This window comes from Eptatretus burgeri, chromosome 5 (genome assembly GCF_056783735.1).
Source record: "Eptatretus burgeri isolate ZD-2024b chromosome 5, Ebu_testis_v1, whole genome shotgun sequence".
NCBI lineage: Eukaryota > Metazoa > Chordata > Myxini > Myxiniformes > Myxinidae > Eptatretus > Eptatretus burgeri.
In genome coordinates, this window is record NC_140965.1 from 21,202,147 (window position 1) to 21,224,553 (window position 22,407).

The window sequence follows — 22,407 nt, forward strand, 5'->3', positions numbered from 1 at the left end:
AGTTTATAAAAAGAGGGGATGGTTGGTGAGTTTATATACATAGATGATGGAAGGTGAGTTTATATATAGATGATGGAAGGTGAGTTTATAAAAAGAGAGGATGGAAGGTGAGTTAATAATAGAGGGGATGGTCGGTGAGTTTATAAATAGATGATGGAAGGTGAGTTAATAAAAAGAGGGGATGGACGGTGAGTTTATATACATAGATGTTGGTAGGTGAGTTTATATATCGATGATGAAAGATGAGTTTACAAAAAGAGAGGATGGAAGGTGAGTTTATAAAAAGAGGGGATGGTCGGTGAGTTTATATACATCGATGATGGTAGGTGAGTTTATATATAGATGATGGTAGGTGAGTTTATAAAAAGAGGATGGAAGGTGAGTTTATAAATAGAGGGGATGGTAGATGAGTTTAAAATAGAGGGGATGGTAGGTGAGTTTATAAATATGCGTGGGAGGTGAGTTTATAAAAATAAAGGATGGTCGGTGAGTTTATATATAGAGAAGATGGTAGGTGAGTTTATGAATAGAGAGCGTGGGAGGTGAGTTTATATATAGAGAAGATGGTAGGTGAGCTTATAAAAAGAGGGGATGGTTGGTGAGTTTATAAAAAGAGGATGGTCGGTGAGTTTATAAATAGAGGGGATGGGAGTTGAGTTTATAAAAAGAGGGGATGGTAGGTGAATTTATAAAAAGAGGTGATGGTCGGTGAGTTTATAAAAAGAGGGGATGGTTGGTGAGTTTCTATACATCGATGATGGTAGGTGAATTTATATCTAGATGATGGTAGGTGAGTTTATAAAAAGAGAGGATGGAAGGTGAGTTTATAAAGAGGGGATGGTAGATGAGTTTAAAATAGAGGGGATGGTAGATGAGTTTAAAATAGAGAGGGTGGGAGGTGAGTTTATATATAGACCATGGTAGGTGAGTATAAAAAGGCGATCGTAGGTGAATTTATAAAAAGAGGGGAGGGTAGGTGAGTTTATAAAAAGAGGGGATGGTAGATGAGTTCATAAATAGAGAGGATGGGAGATGATTTTAAAATAGAGAGGGTGGGAGGTGAGTTTATAATGGAGAGGATGGAAGGTGAGTTTATAAATCGAGGGGATGGTAGGTGAGTTTATAAATAGAGGGAATGGTAGGTGAGTTTATAAATAGAGAGCGTGGGAGGTGAGTTTATAAAAATAAAGGATGGTCGGTGAGTTTATATATAGAGAAGATGGTAGGTGAGTTTATGAATAGAGAGCGTGGGAGGTGAGTTTATATATAGAGAAGATGGTAGGTGAGTTTATAAAAAGAGGATGGTAGGTGAGTTTATAAATAGAGGGGATGGTAGGTGAGTTTATATATAGAGAAGATAGTAGGTGAGTTTATAAATAGAGGAGATGGGAGGTGAATTTATATGTAGATGATGGTAGGTGAGTTTTTCAATCGAGACGATGTTAGGTAAAATGCGATAAGCCCTTGAGTCTCCGGTCTTCTCTGGACGGGGTTTATGACCACACTGGCTTGGCAAGTGATTAGCGATCAGTTATAATCACCATGGGGAGATGCCCGGAAAGTCAAATAATGTTGAAATTGGACAAATGAACACTTTTTTTTTAGCAGTCGGAAGTGCTGCTGAGGTCAATTTTGCAGTTTAAATTGAAAAAAAAAAAAATTCAGTTCAGGTTAAGATATTCTCGAGCTTATTGTACATGTGGAACTGAAATTAAGTCACAAACACTGGTGTATACAAGTATTGCGATGCATACAGAGATTTATAGGTAAGAAGAGGCATTCTATTATACGAGTAATAAAAGTGAAAAAAGTTTTTTGAGTGCTTTATCATTAAGACACTTTTAGCTTATGGCACTGTGGAGCAGGCCAAAAAAAAATTGGCGAATTAAGACAGCAGAGAAGGAGAGCGGGCTGACCCAAGGGGTTGAGCAAGGATGAAGCCTTGATAAAGGATAATTAAATAAGGCTATAAACTGTCTTCAAAAGGGGTGTTTAAATTTATCCAAACAGCCAGTTTTCACTCATGCACTTCCTTGGAGTTCCCTGACTATGCATGTAAAGTTTCAGGCTGCGAGGTTTCATGGTTTTGGAGTTATGGACACACACACAAGCAGACATGCATGCACACACACACACCCTTATTATAATAGATACTTGTATAAAATAAACAGATGTTTGGTACTACAGAACTTTAATATGGATACTAACAAACACAACATAATAGGGACCGAAGCTTTTCGTGCTGCACTCTTCAGGGTAAAAATCGTAGCAATTGAAGGAGGAAGTGAAGGTGCGTGCTTTATACATAGGTCTCAATAAGGTAGACGCTGATTGGTTCAACCGTAATGATGTCACGGTTAATCTGAACGCCCATTGGTCAGCTCATCACCTTCACCTCGAGCTCCCATTGGCTGGAGCAGAGTTCGTCGATGATTGACGTTTGCAACCACATCCTGGAGAGAGGGGGGATGGGTTTCCCCTAAGTTCCATTCACCATTTGTTACCGTACTTCCCTTGATCTTTCCATGCTGAACGAGACAGAGATCATACAAATTCCTTTTGACAACATTATATTGGATCGGTGGTAAAGATGACGGTTACTTCCAACATACGTAAATGAAACGAGCTCCGACCTCGGCTCAATATCCCGAACATATCTGCATTGCACTGGTCTGCACAGATAGGGTTGGCAACCAGGTGCTGTCTAATGGCAGATGAAGCAGGTACAGTGGTCGGTGGTTGCTGGATATTTCTACATGCTCGCACTGGTTGTGTTCCAACCCTCACAATCTTTCTTCGAATCGCCAAGGGAATGTGTTGTTTGATCCGATCAGCCAATCTTAGTGTTGTGCGGCCCACGTACCGAGCTTCACATCGGCACTTAACTCATAAATAACATTGCTGGTTTGTGAGGTGGGTAGCACATCCTTGTTGACTGTCAGCAAACGGCGAGAGGTAAAGATTACTCGGGGTTGCACAGTCAGAAACGTGTTAGATACAATATGTTTGATTTGTACTTCAAACCTTCATGATAATTGCCCTTTCCAGGGCATCCTGGTATAGACTGGACATTTGTCCGGACCAATCTTCCGATGTTTTGTCGTGTTTAGAAACTTGTGTACGTATCTCTTAACTATATACTCAGGATAACCATTCTCACAGAGTATATTCATAATTTTGTCAATTTCAGCAGGAAGATTACAAGGTGAACAAATCCTCTGTGCTCTGTTAACCAGAGTAACGGAACATGATCGCACGCCTCAGCTGGAAGGTCAGATCGTCAAACGACTGTTGCAGCTTCTCAAACGTGGAGAACTATCAAAGGGGATGTACGACAGAATTAAACCTGTTGGAGCCCAACGTCCAAGAATGTGCGGCCTTCCGAAGATTCACAAGGAGAATATCCCTTTCAGACCGATACTGTCCATGGTGCGATCAGCACATGAACTTGCCAAGTGGTTAGGAGAGGTACTGCAACTAGTATTGGATTCACTTTCTCATTTCGTGGTTAAGGATTCCTTCACATTTGCAGAATCAATTAGAGCTAAAACACCGACAAGTGAGGACAACATCATGGCATCCTTTGATATTAAAAGCTTGTTCACGAATGTCCCATTGACGGAGACGATTGAGATATGCGCACATTTGCTGTATCACACCGACATGGAACAACCGATGATCTCGGAACACGTTTTCGGTGAATTAATGAACAGAGCAACAAGGAAGGTGGAATTTAGTTTTAACAACATGATGTATGTTCAAACGGACGGTGTGGCCATGGCTTCGCCATTAGGCCCAGCTCTTGCAAATATCTTTGTCGGCCATCATGAAATGCAGAAACTGACTGGTCGGCAAGCTGTCGATTCCCCCCATCGTATACTATCGGTATGTTGATGCCATTTTGGCTTTGTTTGAGTCTCGGACGGCATGTGACAATTTCCAGGCATGGCTCAACACTCTCCATCCAGCACTGAAGTTTACCACGGAGCTGGAATCGTCAAGCATGTTACCGTTTTTGGACGTGTTGGTTGATAGATCCAACCTTGGTTTCACAACATCCGTCGACCGGAAGCCCACTTTCACAGAGCAGTATACTTGGTGGAACTCCTACAGCTCCAGGAGAAACAAAATTGCCTTGATCAATATCCTGGTTTACAGAGCACAGAGGATTTGTTCACCTTGTAATCTTCCTGCTGAAATTGACAAAATCATGAATATTGTTACGTTTGAGGGGGGGTATGCATTCAAAGGGTAATTAGGATGTTTAATTAGGTATGCCATGCTGTTCGAGTGTACCAGGATCTCGATGTAATAAGTAGCAATTCAGTGGTGATAAGTTGTCTAGTAAATGTCCATTTCTTCAAGGGGGAAATGATAATTGTCATGTAATTAGATAGGGAGACGGGTTAGGGTAAGTGTGTCTGCGTAAACCCCTTTTAGTATTCTCTGGAGGCTTGCCGTGACGTCACAGGACAGTGCTGCGGATGGCTCCGCCCCGTGATCACGATTGGCGGAAGGCGACGGCGCAGGGCCAATAAAACGGCTCGATTGGAAGTGACGAGGACGGGAGGATAAAAAGGCTCTGTTCGGGGAAAAGGTGAAGAGGAAGAAGATCGGTACAGAAAAACCGTTTTGGTGGAGGCTGTTGTGCTGGGAGCGTGCTGTGTTGTTGGGCTGATTCGATCCTGTTTTTCATCGTGTCTCGAGGCCTTCCTGTGCCTCGTGCCTCACCTTGGTTGGCTCTGGGGTTCTGCTGGCTCGGAGTATGGGGTCGACCGGCGGGCGGACCTGCCTCCCTCTCCTGCTCGCAACTTGGCGCCAGAACTGGTTCCCTGGCGGCTGTGAGCGGACTTGGGCCAAGACCAGGAGGTCGACAGCACCACGGTGTCTCCTGCCCCTGACGAGCGCAACGCCAGCTCGTCCGACGCCAATCCAGGGACTGTTGCGTCCACACCACGGGCCAGCCTGACCACCAGGACCAGCTACGTGTTTGTGTGTGTGTGTGTGTGTGTGTGTGTGTGTGTGTGTGTGTGTGTCCCTGGCGCCTTAGAGGGTTTGAGATTTGTATATTCATTGGAATTGTCCGTTTTCCCCACGCCCGAACCCACACCACCATCCCGTCGAATCGCCCCGGATCCCTCCTCTTGCCGAGTCTTGTTATTTCTGGTTCGAGAAATAAACGTTATCAACTCAGTGAAAAGCGACTCATGCCACCTTCCTCGTCCCGTTTGCGGTAGAGAGATTAGAACCGCCATCTTTGGGTTATAAATAAATAAACCGCCTCCATCGTTTCGGCTCATTCTACGTTGGCGGGACTGTTCAAGTCCCGTGAACGTCACAATATACTCAGTGAGAATGGTTATCCTGAGCATATAGTTAAGAGATACATACACAAGTTTCTAAACACGACAAGAGATCGGAAGATTGGTCCGGACAAATGTCCAGTCTATACCAGGATGCCCTGGAAAGGGCAATTATCATGAAGGTTTGAAGTACAAATCAAACATATTGTATCCAACACGTTTCTGGCTGTGCAACCCCGAGTAATCTTTACCTCTCGCCGTTTGCTGACATCAGTCAACAAGGATGTGCTACCCACCTCACAAACCAGCAATGTTATTTATGAGTTTAAGTGCCGATGTGAAGCTCGGTACGTGGGCCGCACAACACTAAGATTGGCTGATCGGATCAAACAACACATCCCCTTGGCGATTCGAAGAAAGATTGTGAGGGTTAGAACACAACCAGTGTGAGCACGTAGAAATATCCAGCAACCACCGGCCACCGTACCTGCTTCATCTGCCATTGCAAAGCACTTGGTTTACAACCCTATCTGTGCAGACCAGTACAATGCAGATATGTTCAGGATATTGAGCCGAGGTTGGAGCTTGTTTCATTTACAGATGTTGGAAGCAACCTTCATCCTTAAGGCCCTGTCACACCTTGACGTTTTAGCCAGCTTATGCCGATTTTTGGAAAATTTGTGTAAAACGCTGGTACACGTCGGATACGTTATGGGTACGTTTTGTATATGTTAAGACCACGCTGAAAAACACTGCCATAAGTGGTAGTACGCTAGCTTTAAACGTTGAACTTTTGGGTTTTCCTCGAATTTTTTCATGCTTGAAATTTTACGACGTATGCCGGCGTATGACTCACACGTTCCGCAAGCTGGCCATAAGCTGTAGGCACGTTATGCGATCGTTGACACACGTTGAAACACATTACTTGTAAGTTACTCATAAGTCGAAACACGTCGAGGTGATGTTTAGCGTACCCGAAACTTATTTCTAACCTATAAGTAACGTTTTGTAAGCACGCTACACGAACGTTGTTCACACTTTGCAACACGTTACTTGAAAGTACTACTACCACCACTACTACTACCAACATCGACATCAGTAAATTCTCTCGAACTACTACCAACATCGACATCACTAAATTCTCTCGAACTACTACCAACATCGACATCACTAAATTCTCTCGAACTACTACTACTAACATCGACTTCACTAAATTATCTCGAACTACTACTACTACTACTACTACTACTACTACTACTACTACTGCTACTGACATTGACATCTACTCAACATGGAGTCTGGAAGACTGACGGGTTCCTCTTGTGAAGCCCATTTTTATACACCAATTCCCCTAAACGCTGCCAATACGCCATTATACGGTAGCTGTAAATTAGAAACACGTTCAGTAAGTTCTGTGGTCGTCCAGAAGACGTCAATCAAATTCGTTTACATACGCCAATGTGCGTTTGAGATACGTTACACATAGGTTCAAAGCACGCTACTCATAGGTCCAAAGCACGTTACTCGTAGGTTAAAAATAAAGTTTCAGGTATGCTAAACATTATCTCGACGTGTTTCGACTTATGAGTAACTTACAAGTAATGTGTGGCCGACGTGTGTAAACGATTGCGGAGCGTGCCGAGAACTTATGCCAGCGTATGCGGAACTTGTGAGCCATACGTCGAGTACGTCGTAAAATTTTCAGCATGCTTGAAATTTCACGACGTACTAGACGCACTACGTAATATGCCAGCGTACTTTATTGTTTTTCATCGTGCTCCTAACGTATACACAACTTACCCATACCGTATTCGACGTGTCCCAGCATTTTAGACACATTTTTCATAGGTCGGCATACGCTGGCTAAATCGTCAAGGTGTGACTGCGATGTTGACACTTCCAATTTTTAGGCGGTTATTATTTAAATCGTCGTGCGGCAAGTTTTTAACAGAGAACACCACGAGTTCGTCGGCGATACGTGCAGCGCGCTATGACTAAGTTAAACTATCGTTGGGCATAGGTTGTAAACGCCGACAACAGGCTAAGCATTCGTTGGTATAAGTTATCTTTTACACAACGAAACGTTCTGTGCCCGTTACTAATACGTTATGCATACGACCAACACGTTATGAATACGACCAAAACTTTAAAAAAAAAAAAACCTCAAAACTTCAGCGTACGCCAACGATTTACATGGATTTTTATACGTTGCCATTGCTGGCTAAAACGTCAAGGTGTGACTGGGCCTTTACCACCAATCCAATATTATGTCGTCAAAAGGAATTTGTACGATCTCTGTGTCTCTCAGCATGGAAAGATCAAGGGAAGTACGGTAACAAATGGTGAATGGACCTTAGGGGAAACCCACCCCCCTCTCTCCAGGATGTGGTTGCAAACGTCAATCATCGACGAACTCTGCTCCAGCCAATGGAGCTGGACGTGAAGATGATGAGCCAACCAATGGGTATTCGGATTAACCGTGACGTCATTACGGTTGAACCAATCAGCGTCTACCTTGTTGAGACCTGCGTATAAAGCACGCGCCTTCACTTCCTCCTTCACTTGCTGCGATTTTTACCCTGAAGAGTGCAGCACGAAAAGCTTCGGTCACTATTATGTCGTCTTTGTTTGTAACCATACTAGTATAAAAGCCAATCAAAAATGATGGGTTGGAATTATTTTATTTGAAATATTCAAACTGTAAGATATGATGTGGAGAAGGAAAAAGCGTTAATTTAAAAACACTATATGTACAAATGCTACCCTATTTTCTTTATCTTCTGGGACCTTTCATTTTGAGGGTACAGCCTTGTGAGCATGCCAAAGCCTGAAACCTCGGCCGAGCGTCAGGTGTGCTTATAGCTTCTTTATTAGACATTGCACATATGTAAACGAACACTCGTTTCACTCTACACGTGGTACACATCACGTGCTGCGAATTTCACCTCCCTGCGCCTTGTATTTATTGTTATTTTTAAAAAAACGCTTCTGTACACCACCATTAAGGCCCAGTTGAAAGTCACCATCTACATTTCCAAAAGAAGAGACGTAATTCATCTTTAATGGAAAATGTTTTTCGACTTTTTTATCCTGAAAAAATAGACCATGGTGAACATACTGTCATGTTAAAAGATTGACCTTTAAAACCATTCTTAAATCGTCATTTTGAAGGGGGACAGACAAATACACAAACACATATTGTGTTTTATCAGGTAGATATTTCACAGAGGCTGACAACAAATGCAAAAATTTGGAGAAAGAGGGATCCATTGTTCAGATTCCCATTGAGAATCCCATTCAATGCCCATTAAACAAAGCTCAGTATCAGCTTGAAACATTTTGTTGAGAACAATTGGCATAAAAGTTGTACTGACCTTGAATAATTACTTTAATGCACTCGACTAAATTTGACTGTGCATGTTGGGCAGCTCAGTTTGCATCTCAGGGACTCAAACAAGCATAACACATACAGTGCCTTTTGAAAGTCTATACCCCCTTTCAAATTTTTCACCTTTTGTTGCCTTATAGCCTGGAATTAAATTGCATTAAATCACACTTTTTCCATCTTTATTTACCACATCGTAACCCACAACTTAGGAAAAACAAATTCTACAAATTTCACAAAATTAATTTAAAATATAAAACTAGAATATATTGGTTGGATAAGTATCCACCCCCTTATAATAGCAATTGTATAATATAATACATCACCCCCTTATAATAATAGTTCAGGTGTAACCATTCACCTTCAAAATCTCACACGAAGTTAATTGGCTCCACCTGTGTTAAATTGCAGTGATTCTGATCATTTCAGAATAAAATCAGCTGTTCTTGGAGGTTTCCTCTGCTGCGTTGTGCATTTAACAGCAAAACTCAACCATGAGCACCAAGGAGCTTTCAAAAGCTCTCCAGGATAAAGTTGTGGAAAGGCATAGATTAGGGGATTGGTATAAAAATATTTCACAGGCCTTGAATATCCTTTGGAGCACAGTCAAGACAATCATTTAAAAATGGAAGACATATGGTATTACGAAGACCTTGCCGACATGAGACTGTTCCTCCAAAGCGTATGATCAAGCAAAGAGGAGACCAATTAGAGAGGCCAACAAGAGGCCAATGGCAACTTTGAAAGAGCTACATGCCTTTATGCAAAGACTGGTTGGTCACTGTGTGAATGTGACAACAATATCCCAAGCACTCCACAAGTCTGACCTGTATGGAAGGGTGGCAAGAAGGAAGCCATTACTCAAAAAAGCCTACCTCGAGTCCCGTTTGAGGTTCACAAAAAACCACTCCAGTAATTCCGAAGCCATGTGGCAAAACGTTTTGTAGTCGAAACCAAGATGGAAAATTTTGGCCTAAATACAAAATGCTAAGTTTGGCGTGAAACCAATACAGCACATCACCCAAAGAACCCCATCCCTACTGTGAAACATGGTGGTGGCAGCATCAAGTTATGGGGATGCTTCTCATCAGCAGGGACTGGGACTCTCGTCAGGATAGAAGGGAAAATGGATGGAGCAAAATACAGAAAAATTGCAGAAGAAAACGTGCTGCTCTCTGCAAGAAATTTCATATTGGGATGGAAGTTCACCTTTCAGCATGATAACGACCCGGAGTACACAGCTAAAGCTATACTGGAGTGGCAAAGAAACAAAAAGATAAATATCCTTGAGTGGCCCAGTCAGAGCCCCGACCTAAATCCAATCGAAAATCTGTGGCACGACTTGAAGATTGCTGTCCATCAACACTCCCCACATAACTTGACTGAGCTTGAATAGTTATGTACAGAAGAATGGGCAAATATTGTCCAATCAACGTGTGCAGAGTTGGTTGAGACCTATCCCAACAGACTCACATCTGTAATTTCTGTCAAAGGTGCTTCCACCAAGTATTAACTCAAGGGGGTGGACACTTATCCAACCAACATATTCCAGTTTTATATTTTAAATACATTTTCTGAAATTTGTAGAATGTTTTTCACTTGGAAGTTGTGGGTTACAATGTGTAAATAAAGGTGGAAAAAGTCATATAGACATCCAAACATGTATACATACATACATTCATACATACATGAGTGGTGGTAAGAGTAAATTTGGAAAAGGAAAGAGGGGAAGGGTATAAAAATATCAAAGAGAGGAGTGAGAAGAAAAAGTATAAGAAGATTGGGAAGATACAGAAGCAGGGAAAAGGTGATGAAGATAAATTTTTGCAACTGCAGGAAGACACATGAGATTAAATACTGTCAAACCCCCACTCTTCATGGATTTGCGGACCCCACATATTTGCGGTTAATAAAATGTGATCTGCTTTGACATTTGTGGATCTGTGCTTCGTGAATTCGCATTTTTTTTTTTTGCGGGTGTATTCGTGGTTTTTCAGAGGATTTTTGATTTCCCCTCATGAATCGTGAACCGCCGGGAACCTATCCCTCCTTTTTCCATTGAAACAATGCCCTGACATTCGGGCCATTTTTCAGGAACTTCTCCCCTCTGAAGAGTGGGGTCCATCAATTTTAGCTCGCCTGTTCGAAGAACAGAGAGCTATAGCGAGACCCCCGGCGTGAGCGTCAGCGTGAAAATGTTAAATTTTTTTTGTATTACGGAAAAACTCCTCGACGGATTTCGACGGAACTTGGTGGGGGGGTTAGGTATGGTCCAAGGATCATGCCATTAGATTTTGGACTTGGTCCCCCCCCCCCAAAAAAAAAAATTTTTTTTTTTGCATTTCATGTTTTAAGTGATGTTCAACCTCCCCCCCCAAAAAAAAACATTTAGAGAAAAAAAAATTTTTGCAACATTTTTTTCAACAAAATTTCGATTTCTTTTTTTTGCATTTCTCCATGTTTTAAGTGATTTCCAAGCCCCCCCCCCAAAAAAAAAAATGTTGGAGAAAAGAACTACAACTCTGTCAGCACTGTTGACATCATATTTAATGAATAAGATAGAAGGTTCACTTGAGTGACCCAGCAGTATTGGCGGCGGAGGTTTGTACTCTCCAGAGTGCTCCCCCTGTAGTTTCCTTTCTCATGTTTTTATATGCCCAATATAAATATATATATATATATATATATATATATATATATATATATATACATACATATATATATATATATATATATAGATATATATATATATATATATATATATATATATATACATATATATACATATATATACATATATATCGGGAGCCTGGTGTTGGCGCAGTGGTTTGGGCAGCGGATTGGGATCCAAAAGGTCCTGAGTTCAAGCCCCGTTGGGCCACTGAATTAATACACCAGGGAGTTGACTCAGCCTGTCATCCTTCCGAGGTCGGCGAAATGAGTACCAGTGTACGGGGCCGGTGTATACCCCGGTTAAAATAGGTGTACCATATCCCTGTGTTGTAAGAGGCGACCAGGGTTGCATTAGGAAGGGCATCCGGCGTAAAACATGTGCCAAATCACTATGCGGATCATATGGATGATCCGCTGTGGCGACCCCTAACGGGAGCAGCCGAAAGACGAAGATATATATATATATATATATATATATATATATATATATATATATATATATATATATATATATATATATATATATATATATATATATATATATATATATATATATATATATATATATATATATATATATATATATATATATATATATATATATATATATATATATATATATATCGGGGCGTATTACGTGATACTGGTCGTCCGTCCGTCTGTCCGTTCCTGTCCACACTCTAACTCCCAAAGTTTTCAACTTTCACGTTTCATATTTGGTACATAGGTACAGACTGTGGAGCCGTTGTGTCATGACATACTTTCGTCATCTAAAGTGGTTGCCATGGAAACCAGGATGCTGTTTCCGTCCGTTCCTGTCCCCACTCTAACTCCCAGTTTTCAACTTTCACGTTTCATATTTGGTACATAGGTACAGACTGTGGAGACGGTGTGTCATTTTATTTTTTTTTTTATTTTTTTTTTTTTTTTGTATACCTTGGTCGAGGCTCGTATGAGAGCTAACACACAACTCACAGCAAGGAGGCATGAGACAAGAGGGGCGGGAGTGGAAGGGACAAAACATTGGGGAACAGACACAGGTGAACTGTGGAAGGGAGAGGGATGGGGATGGGACGGGGAACATGGCGAGGGGAAGATGGACATTAAAGGGACTTTCAGGAAGGAAAGCAGGAGAATTGAAGGAAGTGGGCTTGGGTGGATTATCGGGGGTAGAAAAGATCGAGGATTTGGATGGGGGAAGATAAGAGGTGGTGGTGAACAGCTGTTTTGAAAGCCTGAAGGGAAGAATGGGAAAGAATAGAGTGAGGAAGTTTATTCCAAAGGCGGGAAAAAAGAGGAATGAAAGAGTGAAGATGAGCAGTGATTCGTGATTTTGGTAGTTTTACCAGAAGGGGGTTTTACCATGACATACGTTCGTCATCTAAAGTGGTTGTCATGGCAACCAGGATGCTGTTTTCCATCAGTTCCTGTCCACACTAACTCCCAAAGTTTTCAACTTTCACGTTTCATATTTGGTACATAGGTACAGACTGTGGAGACGGTGTGTAACGACATAAGTTCGTCATCTAAAGTGGTTGCCATGGCAACCAGGATGCTGTTTTCCATGTAGTCGCACAATTCTGTATATACCTTCTTGTTCGGGCGTATATTATGCTGTTGTTACTGATTCCAATATACAAATACATATATTGCTTTATAATTATACTTCACTGCAATGCTTTATAAAAAAAAATATTAATTATTACACTTGTCTTTTAAAAACTATAAATGTATAAACAGGCGAGCATTGGGTGGCTTTGACACCAACTCTGGTTTGAACAGTATTCCATCATTTTTGTGTGCATAACATGAAGACTACTCCGATGCAGATGAGGTTATTGAAAGTACAAAGTCAGAGATTTGTTCATTTTACTATATTTAACTTCTAATTTAAAAATAAATCTTAGACAGACCAATCAACTTAGTAACATATTACGAGTTACAAAGGAAACCTCTGCAACAAATCCAGAGCCTGTTAATTAAACAAGTTTTCACTTCTTCTCTTCCGCTCATCTAAAGCTCAAGTAAGGCAATTGGTAGATATTACAGGAATTAACTTGGGGCATGTGATTTGAACCTGCAGTCAACACATCACAAAGCAAATGTTCACATGAAACAAGCAAAAATACAAGGACAAAGGGAAAAGATAAAGATGATAAAGGCACCGCCAATACCATTTATAACCGTAAACTACAGTGCAGTTGATGGCGCACTATCGCAAATTCCCAAACTTCTCACCTAAAGTAAAACTGAAAGATGGCAAAATGTTCCACCAGGAATGACCCAATATGAAATTTTGAGTTAAATTGGTTTTCCATTTTAACCACTGTGACCCTAAGTCCCCACCCCTTGGGGCATGTACCAGGGTTCAAACCCCAAAAAATCATTATATATTTCATGTGCCTCCAAATTTTGATTGCATATACAAAGTTTCATTAAAAATTGTTTTAAAATGTGTCCATAATTGCATTTTTTAGTATTTTACCTTTTGACCCCATCCCAAAAATAACACCACTCACCTTCTTGCCATGTGGTGATCATAACTACTAAGTTTGGTAAATTTCTGCCCAGCTGTTTAGGAAGAGACAGCATGATGGAGAGAGAAAGAGAGAAGGAGAGAAAGAGAGAAACAGACAGAGAGACAGAGACAGACAGACAGAGGCAGAGAGAGAGGCAGAGAGAGAGACAGACAGAGGCAGAGAGAGACAGACAGAGGCAGAGAGATGTGGTTACAATACCCCCCCCCCCACGTTTATTTCAAAAAGAATGGGGATAATGATTCACAAATGCCCTTTTGTACTATCTTCCTATAGTGATCGAAAGCTCATGGAGGAGGTTGAACACAATGTATAATGCATGTAAGATAAGGAGGTTAGGAGACATCAGCATATTTTTACATTAATTGCAAGGACATTTGGAAGCAATGGACAAAACAGTGATATCATGAAATATGAACTGAGGTTCCCAGGACAATAAGGACACAGGGACAATTATATCCCTGTGTCGTAAGAGGCGACCAGGGTTGCGTCAGGAAGGGCATCCGGCGTAAAACATGTGCCAAATCACTATGCGGATCATACGGATGATCCACTGTGGCGACCCCTAACGGGAGCAGCCGAAAGAAGAAGAAGAGAAGAAGTTCCCAGGACAATAAGCTCAGATGGGAATGTCACACAGGTAAACCCAAAAGCTCTAGAGTTGTATCAAATTACCAATCTCGCCAAATTATTCAATTACCAGCAGTTTTGACACTATGAAGGAAGGTCTCCATATGCTGGTCGCATTTTGCCTCGTCGGCATAGAAAAACGTCCGTGCACTGACCACGTGCTCCCGTCTGTCTCCAAAGCGCCTGTGGGCCACGAACTGCCTTTCTCTGCCAGCTGAACACAGCGATAACCACACAGAAATGTCAGGCAAAAGTGGTTGTGAACGTATTGTAAATATTACCTTGTGAAAAAAGCATGCCATCACTTTCCTCAATGACAAATGCAAAAGAAATATTTTTTTTGGAAAATCCAATTTGATGTGAACGTGTCCATGGATATGTCCCCACCCATATTAGATGTCAACCAACTGTTATGTTTGATCTCAATTAAAGGTGACATGTAAAATTAAATATCACATGAGAGAAAAGAGACATGTATAAGAGAGAAAACATCACATGCTTCAAACTCAAGCTTTCATCCACAGCCTAATGGAGTACTGCTCTCCCCTCTAGGCTGGTGCTCCCACCTCTTACTTTTCTTAGCTTCATGCTGTGGAAAACAAGGCATTTAGGATCATTGGTATCTCCTGCGATGAGGCCGAGTCTTTGGGTCTCTCACTCACCACAGATAAGGTCGGTGGTCTTTCTGTCTTCTACTGTCTCCTCTTTGGCCTCCCCCCCTCCCCCACCGCCGCTGCTCTGTCTGCTATATGTCCTGCCCAGGGCGCTCATGGTCACCAGTAAACCGCATCTGGTTAAACTAAGAAAATCAAGAAATGCTACTCACCTTCATTCATTCATTCCTCTTTTTTTTCCCCACCTTTGGAATAAACTCCCATTCTCTCTTCAATCCCACTCTTCCCTCCAGGTCTTCAAAGCAGCTGTTCACCACCATCTCTCATCTTCCCCCATCCAAAACCATGATCTTTTCTACCCCCGTTAATCCACCCCAAACCCACCTCCTTCAAATTCCCCGAGTTCCTTCCTGAAAGTCCCTGGAGTGTCCATCTTGTTAACCCCATGTACCACATCCAATCCCTCTCCCTTCCACAGATATCCTCATGTCTCTGTTCCACATTGTTTTGTGCTTCCCTCTCCCACCCCTCGTTTCCTGCTCCCTTTGTTATACATTCTGTGTGTTAGCTCTTATACAAGCCTCGACAATATATATATATATATATATATATATATATATATATATATATATATATATATATATATATATATATATATATTTAAAACCCAAAATTGAATCAGTTCATCTTTGTATCACAGTCCATACTCGTGCCATGTTTGGTCAAAATACCTTCAATCGTTCACAGGTTATTGCGGTAATGAAAATCTGCTACGCAATGCATGGACGGACAACCTGAAAACAAAATGCCTCCAGTTCCTTGAGTTTATTTGTGAGGCTGAGAAAAACCAAAGTCTTAAAGATTTTTCCAATTGACCAAAAGAAAATAACCTAAAAAAAAGGAAGGGCAGATCGCTCTACCTGAATTTTTTTTTTTTTGAGCACAGAACATTGTGATGCAAGTGCTTCATCTATCGGCAGCTTACGAAACATCCAGTCGAGATACTCGGTTTGGCAGGTCATTCAATTAAAATACTCAGACTTACTCTCGACTTTTGCTTCAGCTTCAGCCTCAGGAACACACGATCTGCAAGGTAGGTAGAATTAAAAAGAAACATTGAAAGAAGTTTTGAGATAAATTTTTAAGAAAATTGAAAACAAACTGCTGTAGAATGACAACAAAAAAAGAAAGAAATGCATGGCTGGTTAGAAAGGTGGAAAAAATAAATATTATTAGGACACAAATAGGAAGCTACAAGACCACGTGAAGAGTAGAACACTATTTAAAGAGGTGCAGCTCATTCAAAATATAATCATAATAATCGTAACCAACTCAGTTGGTTATGGAAGTAGACAGACAACTCAGCGTCATGTCATAAAAAAAAAACCCTCCATCTTGGCAGATAAATGAAACACATGAAACTGGACAAATACTATAATCGATAATCTAGAAACAAAAAACATATTTTACAATGTTAACAATTAACAAAAACAAAAACAATCTTTTACAATGCCAACAATTAACCAGAAAAGAGTACAGCGACAGACTCGCACGCTTCTTGCCAACCTCCTTCTTCCTTCATAATGCAAGGAATGAAGTGTGTATGGTAGACATGATAAAACAACAACAAAATGAAACCAGAACAGCACTCGGCAGAGCGCATACCTCTGCTGGACTGAACAGTTCACATTTTGTATCCCACTGATGGCCCCGTATCTGCATTCGGACCTGAACCAAAATCGGATCAGCTTGTTCCTCTCACCGAACCAACTCATCCAGCTATTTTTGTTGTAATTCATCCCCAACATTTTGAGTTATTGTGCTACTAGCAAATACCACCCGTCGCTTCACTGAAGGGAGTACGAAGGGGGGGGGGGGTAGAAAAAGAGGGAGGAAGAGAGAGAGGGGGAGGAGAGTGAAGAGGTGCAGCTGAAAAGAGAGAGCAGGGAGGGTGAGCGAACAGGGGTGTGGGAGTGAGAAGGGGTGGGGGAAGGGAAGACAGCATGAGATGAGAGGAAGGGAAGGCAAACGTGAGATGGAGCATAAATTTCGATTCATACTGTCGCATCAAAATAATTCTGAATCGAATAACAGTGAAGATGGAAACGAAATAAGGTGTAAAATCCATTTTATACTGGTTATATTATAAACACGGCCCAGAGACAAACACCGCCCGGACAAGTCGGGAGACAAAAACCGCCAGACGCATCTGGACCCAAGCCATCCGGACACAATCACTGCTCAAACACATTTGTAGACAAACTCCCATCCAGACATGTCCAGAGACAAACTCCCGTCTAGACATAAATACCTTCCAGACACGTTTGGAGACAAACACCACCCAGACGTGTCCAGAGCCAAACTGTCCTTAGACAAACACCACCTGGACGAATCCAAGACAAACGCCACCCAGACACGTTCAGAGACAAACACCACCCGGATGCATCCAGAGCCAAACTGTCCAGAGACAAACACTACTCAGACACGTCCGGAGACAAACTCCCGTCCAGAGATTTACTCCTGTCTGGACATCAACACCACCAAGACGCATACGGAAATAAAACACCACCCGGACACGTCCAGAGACAAACACCACCCGGGCACCTCCAGAGACAAACAACACCCAGACATAAATACCGCCCGGATACGTTCATAGATAAACACCGCCCGGATGCATCCAGAGCCAAGCTGTCCAGAGACAAACACTGCTCGGACACATCCGGAGACAAACTCCCATCCGGACATAACCATTTTCTGGATATGTGCAGAGACAGAGGGGGAGAGAGAGAGGAGGGGAGAGTGAGAGAGATGTGGGAGGAGGGTGCTGCACTGTATTAGGACGGGGTAGTGCAAGGATGGGACAAAGAGAGGGGTGGAGGTAGGGGAGTTAGCAAAGAGAATATGCTATGCTTTATTAAACACACACACACACACACACACACACACACACACACACACACACACACACACACACACACACACACACACACACACACACACACACACACACACACACAAACACACACGATATCAGCAATTTTTTGGGACTCGGCAGCTTGGAGTCAGTGTGATTACCGACTGCAGTACGTACTGTATACAACTTAAAATCCTTGAGTAGCTTTGACCAAAAAATAAAGTTACATTGATGAAGACGTTTCAAGGATATGATCACAAACATTAATTTTTATAAATGGCTGCATGTGACGGGTGGGAAAAAAAAATTTTGGCTCGGTAATTGAGAAAACACAAAAAGACGGCAAATGGCTCGGAAATCGGATGTTATTTCACAACTCGCTCAGGATGACGGAGCACGGACCACTCGCTCAGGATGACGGAGCACGGACCACTCGCTCAGGATGACGGAGCACGGACCACTCGCTCAGGATGACGGAGCACGGACCATTCGCGAGGGATGACGGAGCACGGACCACTCGCGAGGGATGACGGAGCACGGACCACTCGCGAGGGATGACGGAGCACGGACCACCGAGCACGGACCACTCACGAGGGATGACGGAGCACGGACCACTCGCGAGGGATGACGGAGCACGGACCACTCGCGAGGGATGACTGAGCACGGACCACTCGCGAGGGATGACGGAGCACGGACCACTCGCGAGGGATGACGGAGCACGGACCACTCGCGAGGGATGACGGAGCACGGACCACTCGCGAGGGATGACGGAGCACGAACCACTCGCGAGGGATGACGGAGCACGAACCACTCGCGAGGGATGACGTGGCGTGGCAAAAGCATCTGCAATGTGTGGACGATTCACTCAGAATGACGTAGCGCGGTACCACCATGGACTGTCGGAGATTCGGCAAGTGGCTTAAGCACTCAAGCAAGCACTCCAATTAAATGGCTGACAAGGAATGGCTGGCCAGGCAGTAGTTGCATTCCATTTCGGATCCCTTTAACTTTAAACCCGGTCTTCACCGGGCATGCAGCAGTTAAAGAAATTAAATGAATTCGTTCAAATAATGACTTTATCCACAAAAGAGTTGCTGTTTAATGTAGAACAACCCTGGAGACATCGTAAAGTTTAATCGCCCGTGAAATAAACATTGTAGATAATGCACCACGTTGCCTGCTCGTCTGTGCATGCGTCACGTGGTACATCGGTTCGCAGTCCACGTGCAGGTTGAACAGTGAATGCATTAAATCATATAGCTCAATGAAGCTGGTTAATTTCGCCACGTTCCTAAATTTTTGGTTCACTCAATATAATTCTCCAAACGGTCGAAAAAGATAAGTTTAGTGCTTTGGAAGTTTCACATTTTCTTGTGTATATATGGAGAAGAAGGGAACATAGCATTGCTTGCTTAAAGTAAATAGGTACATCGGCTTAGTTACAAGACTCGTCGTTTCTTTAAATTATCAGATTTCACTCGAGATTTCGACATTTAATCCGGACGATATCCAATCCTCAAAGCGGAAATAATATTTTGATGATATACTTTAATTAGCCAATAAAAGTAGATCGTGGAAAATTGCATCATATAAATGCATGAAATCACTCCAAGCTCCTAATTTGAAAACTGTAGCACTTGGAAAAGCAATTTGTCACTATGATCAACAGGCATTCGATAATGAGTGAGGAAAGTGAAGAAAAAAAAAAAAAACCAACCTTTATCGTCAAGAAATCATTGCGGCCTGCTCCAAGTCAAGGCATGGTTTAGCAGGCCATAAACAAGGCGGCTTGAGACTCCAGCGAGGTTACCCAAGATATGCCTTAAGACTCCAGACAGCGAGGTGGCCGATGACGGTGCCTGATAAATGATACAATTAACTAAGGCCGTTAACTATCTTCAAAAGGGGTGTTTTATTTAACCCAAACACCCAATTTTCACTCGTGCATTTCCTTGGAGTTCCCTTGGTATGCATGCAAAGTTTCAGGCTGCTCAGTTTTATGATTTTGGAGTTATGGTGGAGACACACACACACACACACACACACACACACACACACACACACACACACACACACACACACACACACACACACACACACAGTCATTTGTTAGTGGAGAAGATAGACATTTTTGACCCCATCTGTCAATTATGAAGAATCACTTGAAAAATTCTCATATCCGGATCCGGATCTTCATCCAAATCAAATAAATTCGTCCTTGTCACACTCGCAACCTGTCCACCAAGTCGTCTTAACTTTTTGAGATATCCTGCTCACAGAGAGACAGACATGGGTGAAAATATCACCTCCATCCACCTTCATTGGAGGAGGTAACAAGAATAATTGAACTACATTGGGATTTTTACCTTACTCACACATGTTCACATCAGACTTTACCTTACTCTATATGTATATAGAATGAAGGAAAACCAAAGCTCATTGTCAACATTTGGGAACAAGAGGTAAAGATAATAAATACATTTGTCTATAAAATACAATTTATGAAGAAAAAAAACAAAAAACAAAGATTCAGCCACAAAAATAAAAGCATTTCAAGTTCCCTCTTTCACTTACTCCATTTCCTTCCTCTCTGCCTCCTCATGGCTGAGGTCCTCTTCCACACTGTAATCCAGAATCGAACCGACGCCGTAGGCCGCGTGCCAGCGGACACTCGGTCTTATCCCAGAGGCATTCTCACCAGCCACAAATTGCCCATAGAATGTCAATCTCATGAAGAGTTCGAAGAGACGAGGGCCGAGAAAACGCTCGCTCCATTGCAACAGCTGGGAATAACGGACGGGAATCTTTCAGTCTGGACCGGAATACATGGTCATGCAGAGTGTGGATTCTGGAGTATCACATCACATCATAGTTATGGAGCTCAATTCATCATGTGAATACTTTAAACTCTTGATAAAATGAATAGCTTAAGAAGAGTGTTGATAAAAGAAGAGAAAAAATAAACGAGAATGTATTTGAGGGAAATGCTGACTCGTGCCGTCATGTTTCTCAAGTCTTGGGATGTTTTGCGATTTGATTTGTTTGATAGTAAAACATTTTTGAAGTGAAATAACTCTCAACGCATGCATGTTCCCAACATGTAGAGATAGACAATTTCTACCATCATATTAATTCTTATTACGATTTGCAGGTTTAGAATTTGTGTTTTTGGGTGTTAATGTTTGATTTTACTGTGAATGGACCTCTAAGATCAAAAACTATTTGGCCACTCAACACATCTGTGTGACTGTCTGTTTGTCAGCAGAATGCTTGGACCTTTGAGTGACTAGAAGTGTTGCGATGCGTGTATAGCTAGTTTACACATGCACACAACAATGAACTCTCATGCACACTCGCAGAATAAAGATGGCATCCCTCGCCATGTCTGAAGAATCCAAGAACTGAGAAAAGTTATTTCTGGAAAGTCTGCCAACTGAAACACAATGTTTCAATTTGTACAAACATATGCGATTACAGTAATTACACAATATTCATAGCCTATGACCATGGCCATGAGTATACATAGTTTGTCGTAAATTAAATTTTATATTTTCCCGAAGAGCTCAAAGTTGGACTCGTCCAAGACATTAGCAATGTGAAGCTCTGTGCCAAATTTGGCAATTCTAGCAATCCTAAATGTCCAGTTAATCTGCCGACAATCAACACCACAGATAAGGAAAGACAATCAACACACATTCAATCACCACCACTGCATCATTGCAATCCCAAGTCCAGCGATGAGCATATGGGCATTGAAACCATGAACCAGCCACCCCAAGACCACGACTTCTTGCAAAGTCAAGGAACTTAGTGCTATTCAGGTTCACAGTTCCAGACCCATGGGGACCCACACATGTCTCGTAACCATCCCTATCAGTTTCAGTCGATGCATTGAAATCCCTCAAGAGTATCTCGCCTGAGGCATTGAGCAATCACAGACTTGAGCGTGGCATAAAATGCGTCCTTCACGGTGAGATCACTCGCCTCAGTCAGAGCATGTACAGAGACCAGGAAAATGACACCCAAGGAGTGACAAATCCATAGTCTCATAATATGCTTGTTGATCGGTGTTACCTCAATTATCATTGGAGTCAGCTTATTGGACACAGCTACAGAAACTCCTTGGGCATGGTAACCATCAGAGCGGCCAGTCCAATAGTAGGTGTAACCACCTGCCATGATTTCTCCACGATCCAGTCTCCAAACCTCAAAGAGTGCTACAACACTGATGTTCAAACACTTGAGCTCAGATGATAATAGACAGGTGATCATCGTTCTCTTAGGGATAGGACATTCCAGGCAACCACCCAAAGGGACCGCCTCAGGTTAACCCAAGGAGACCGCTGTCTTA

At 42.2% G+C, this 22,407-nt stretch overlaps 1 protein-coding gene across 1 annotated transcript in view; it reads right to left on the reverse strand.

Moving 5' to 3' along the window:
• Positions 1-22,407, reverse strand: part of PRODH (proline dehydrogenase 1) — a 60,806-nt gene that overhangs the window by 25,225 nt on the left and 13,174 nt on the right. Inside the window, exons 2-4 of the mRNA XM_085881007.1 lie at positions 20,631-20,839; positions 16,188-16,228; positions 14,599-14,742 (exon numbers count right to left, since the gene is read on the reverse strand). Coding sequence (XP_085737133.1) covers positions 14,599-14,742; positions 16,188-16,228; positions 20,631-20,839 — 394 coding nt within the window. The remainder of the gene's footprint in view (positions 1-14,598; positions 14,743-16,187; positions 16,229-20,630; positions 20,840-22,407) is intronic.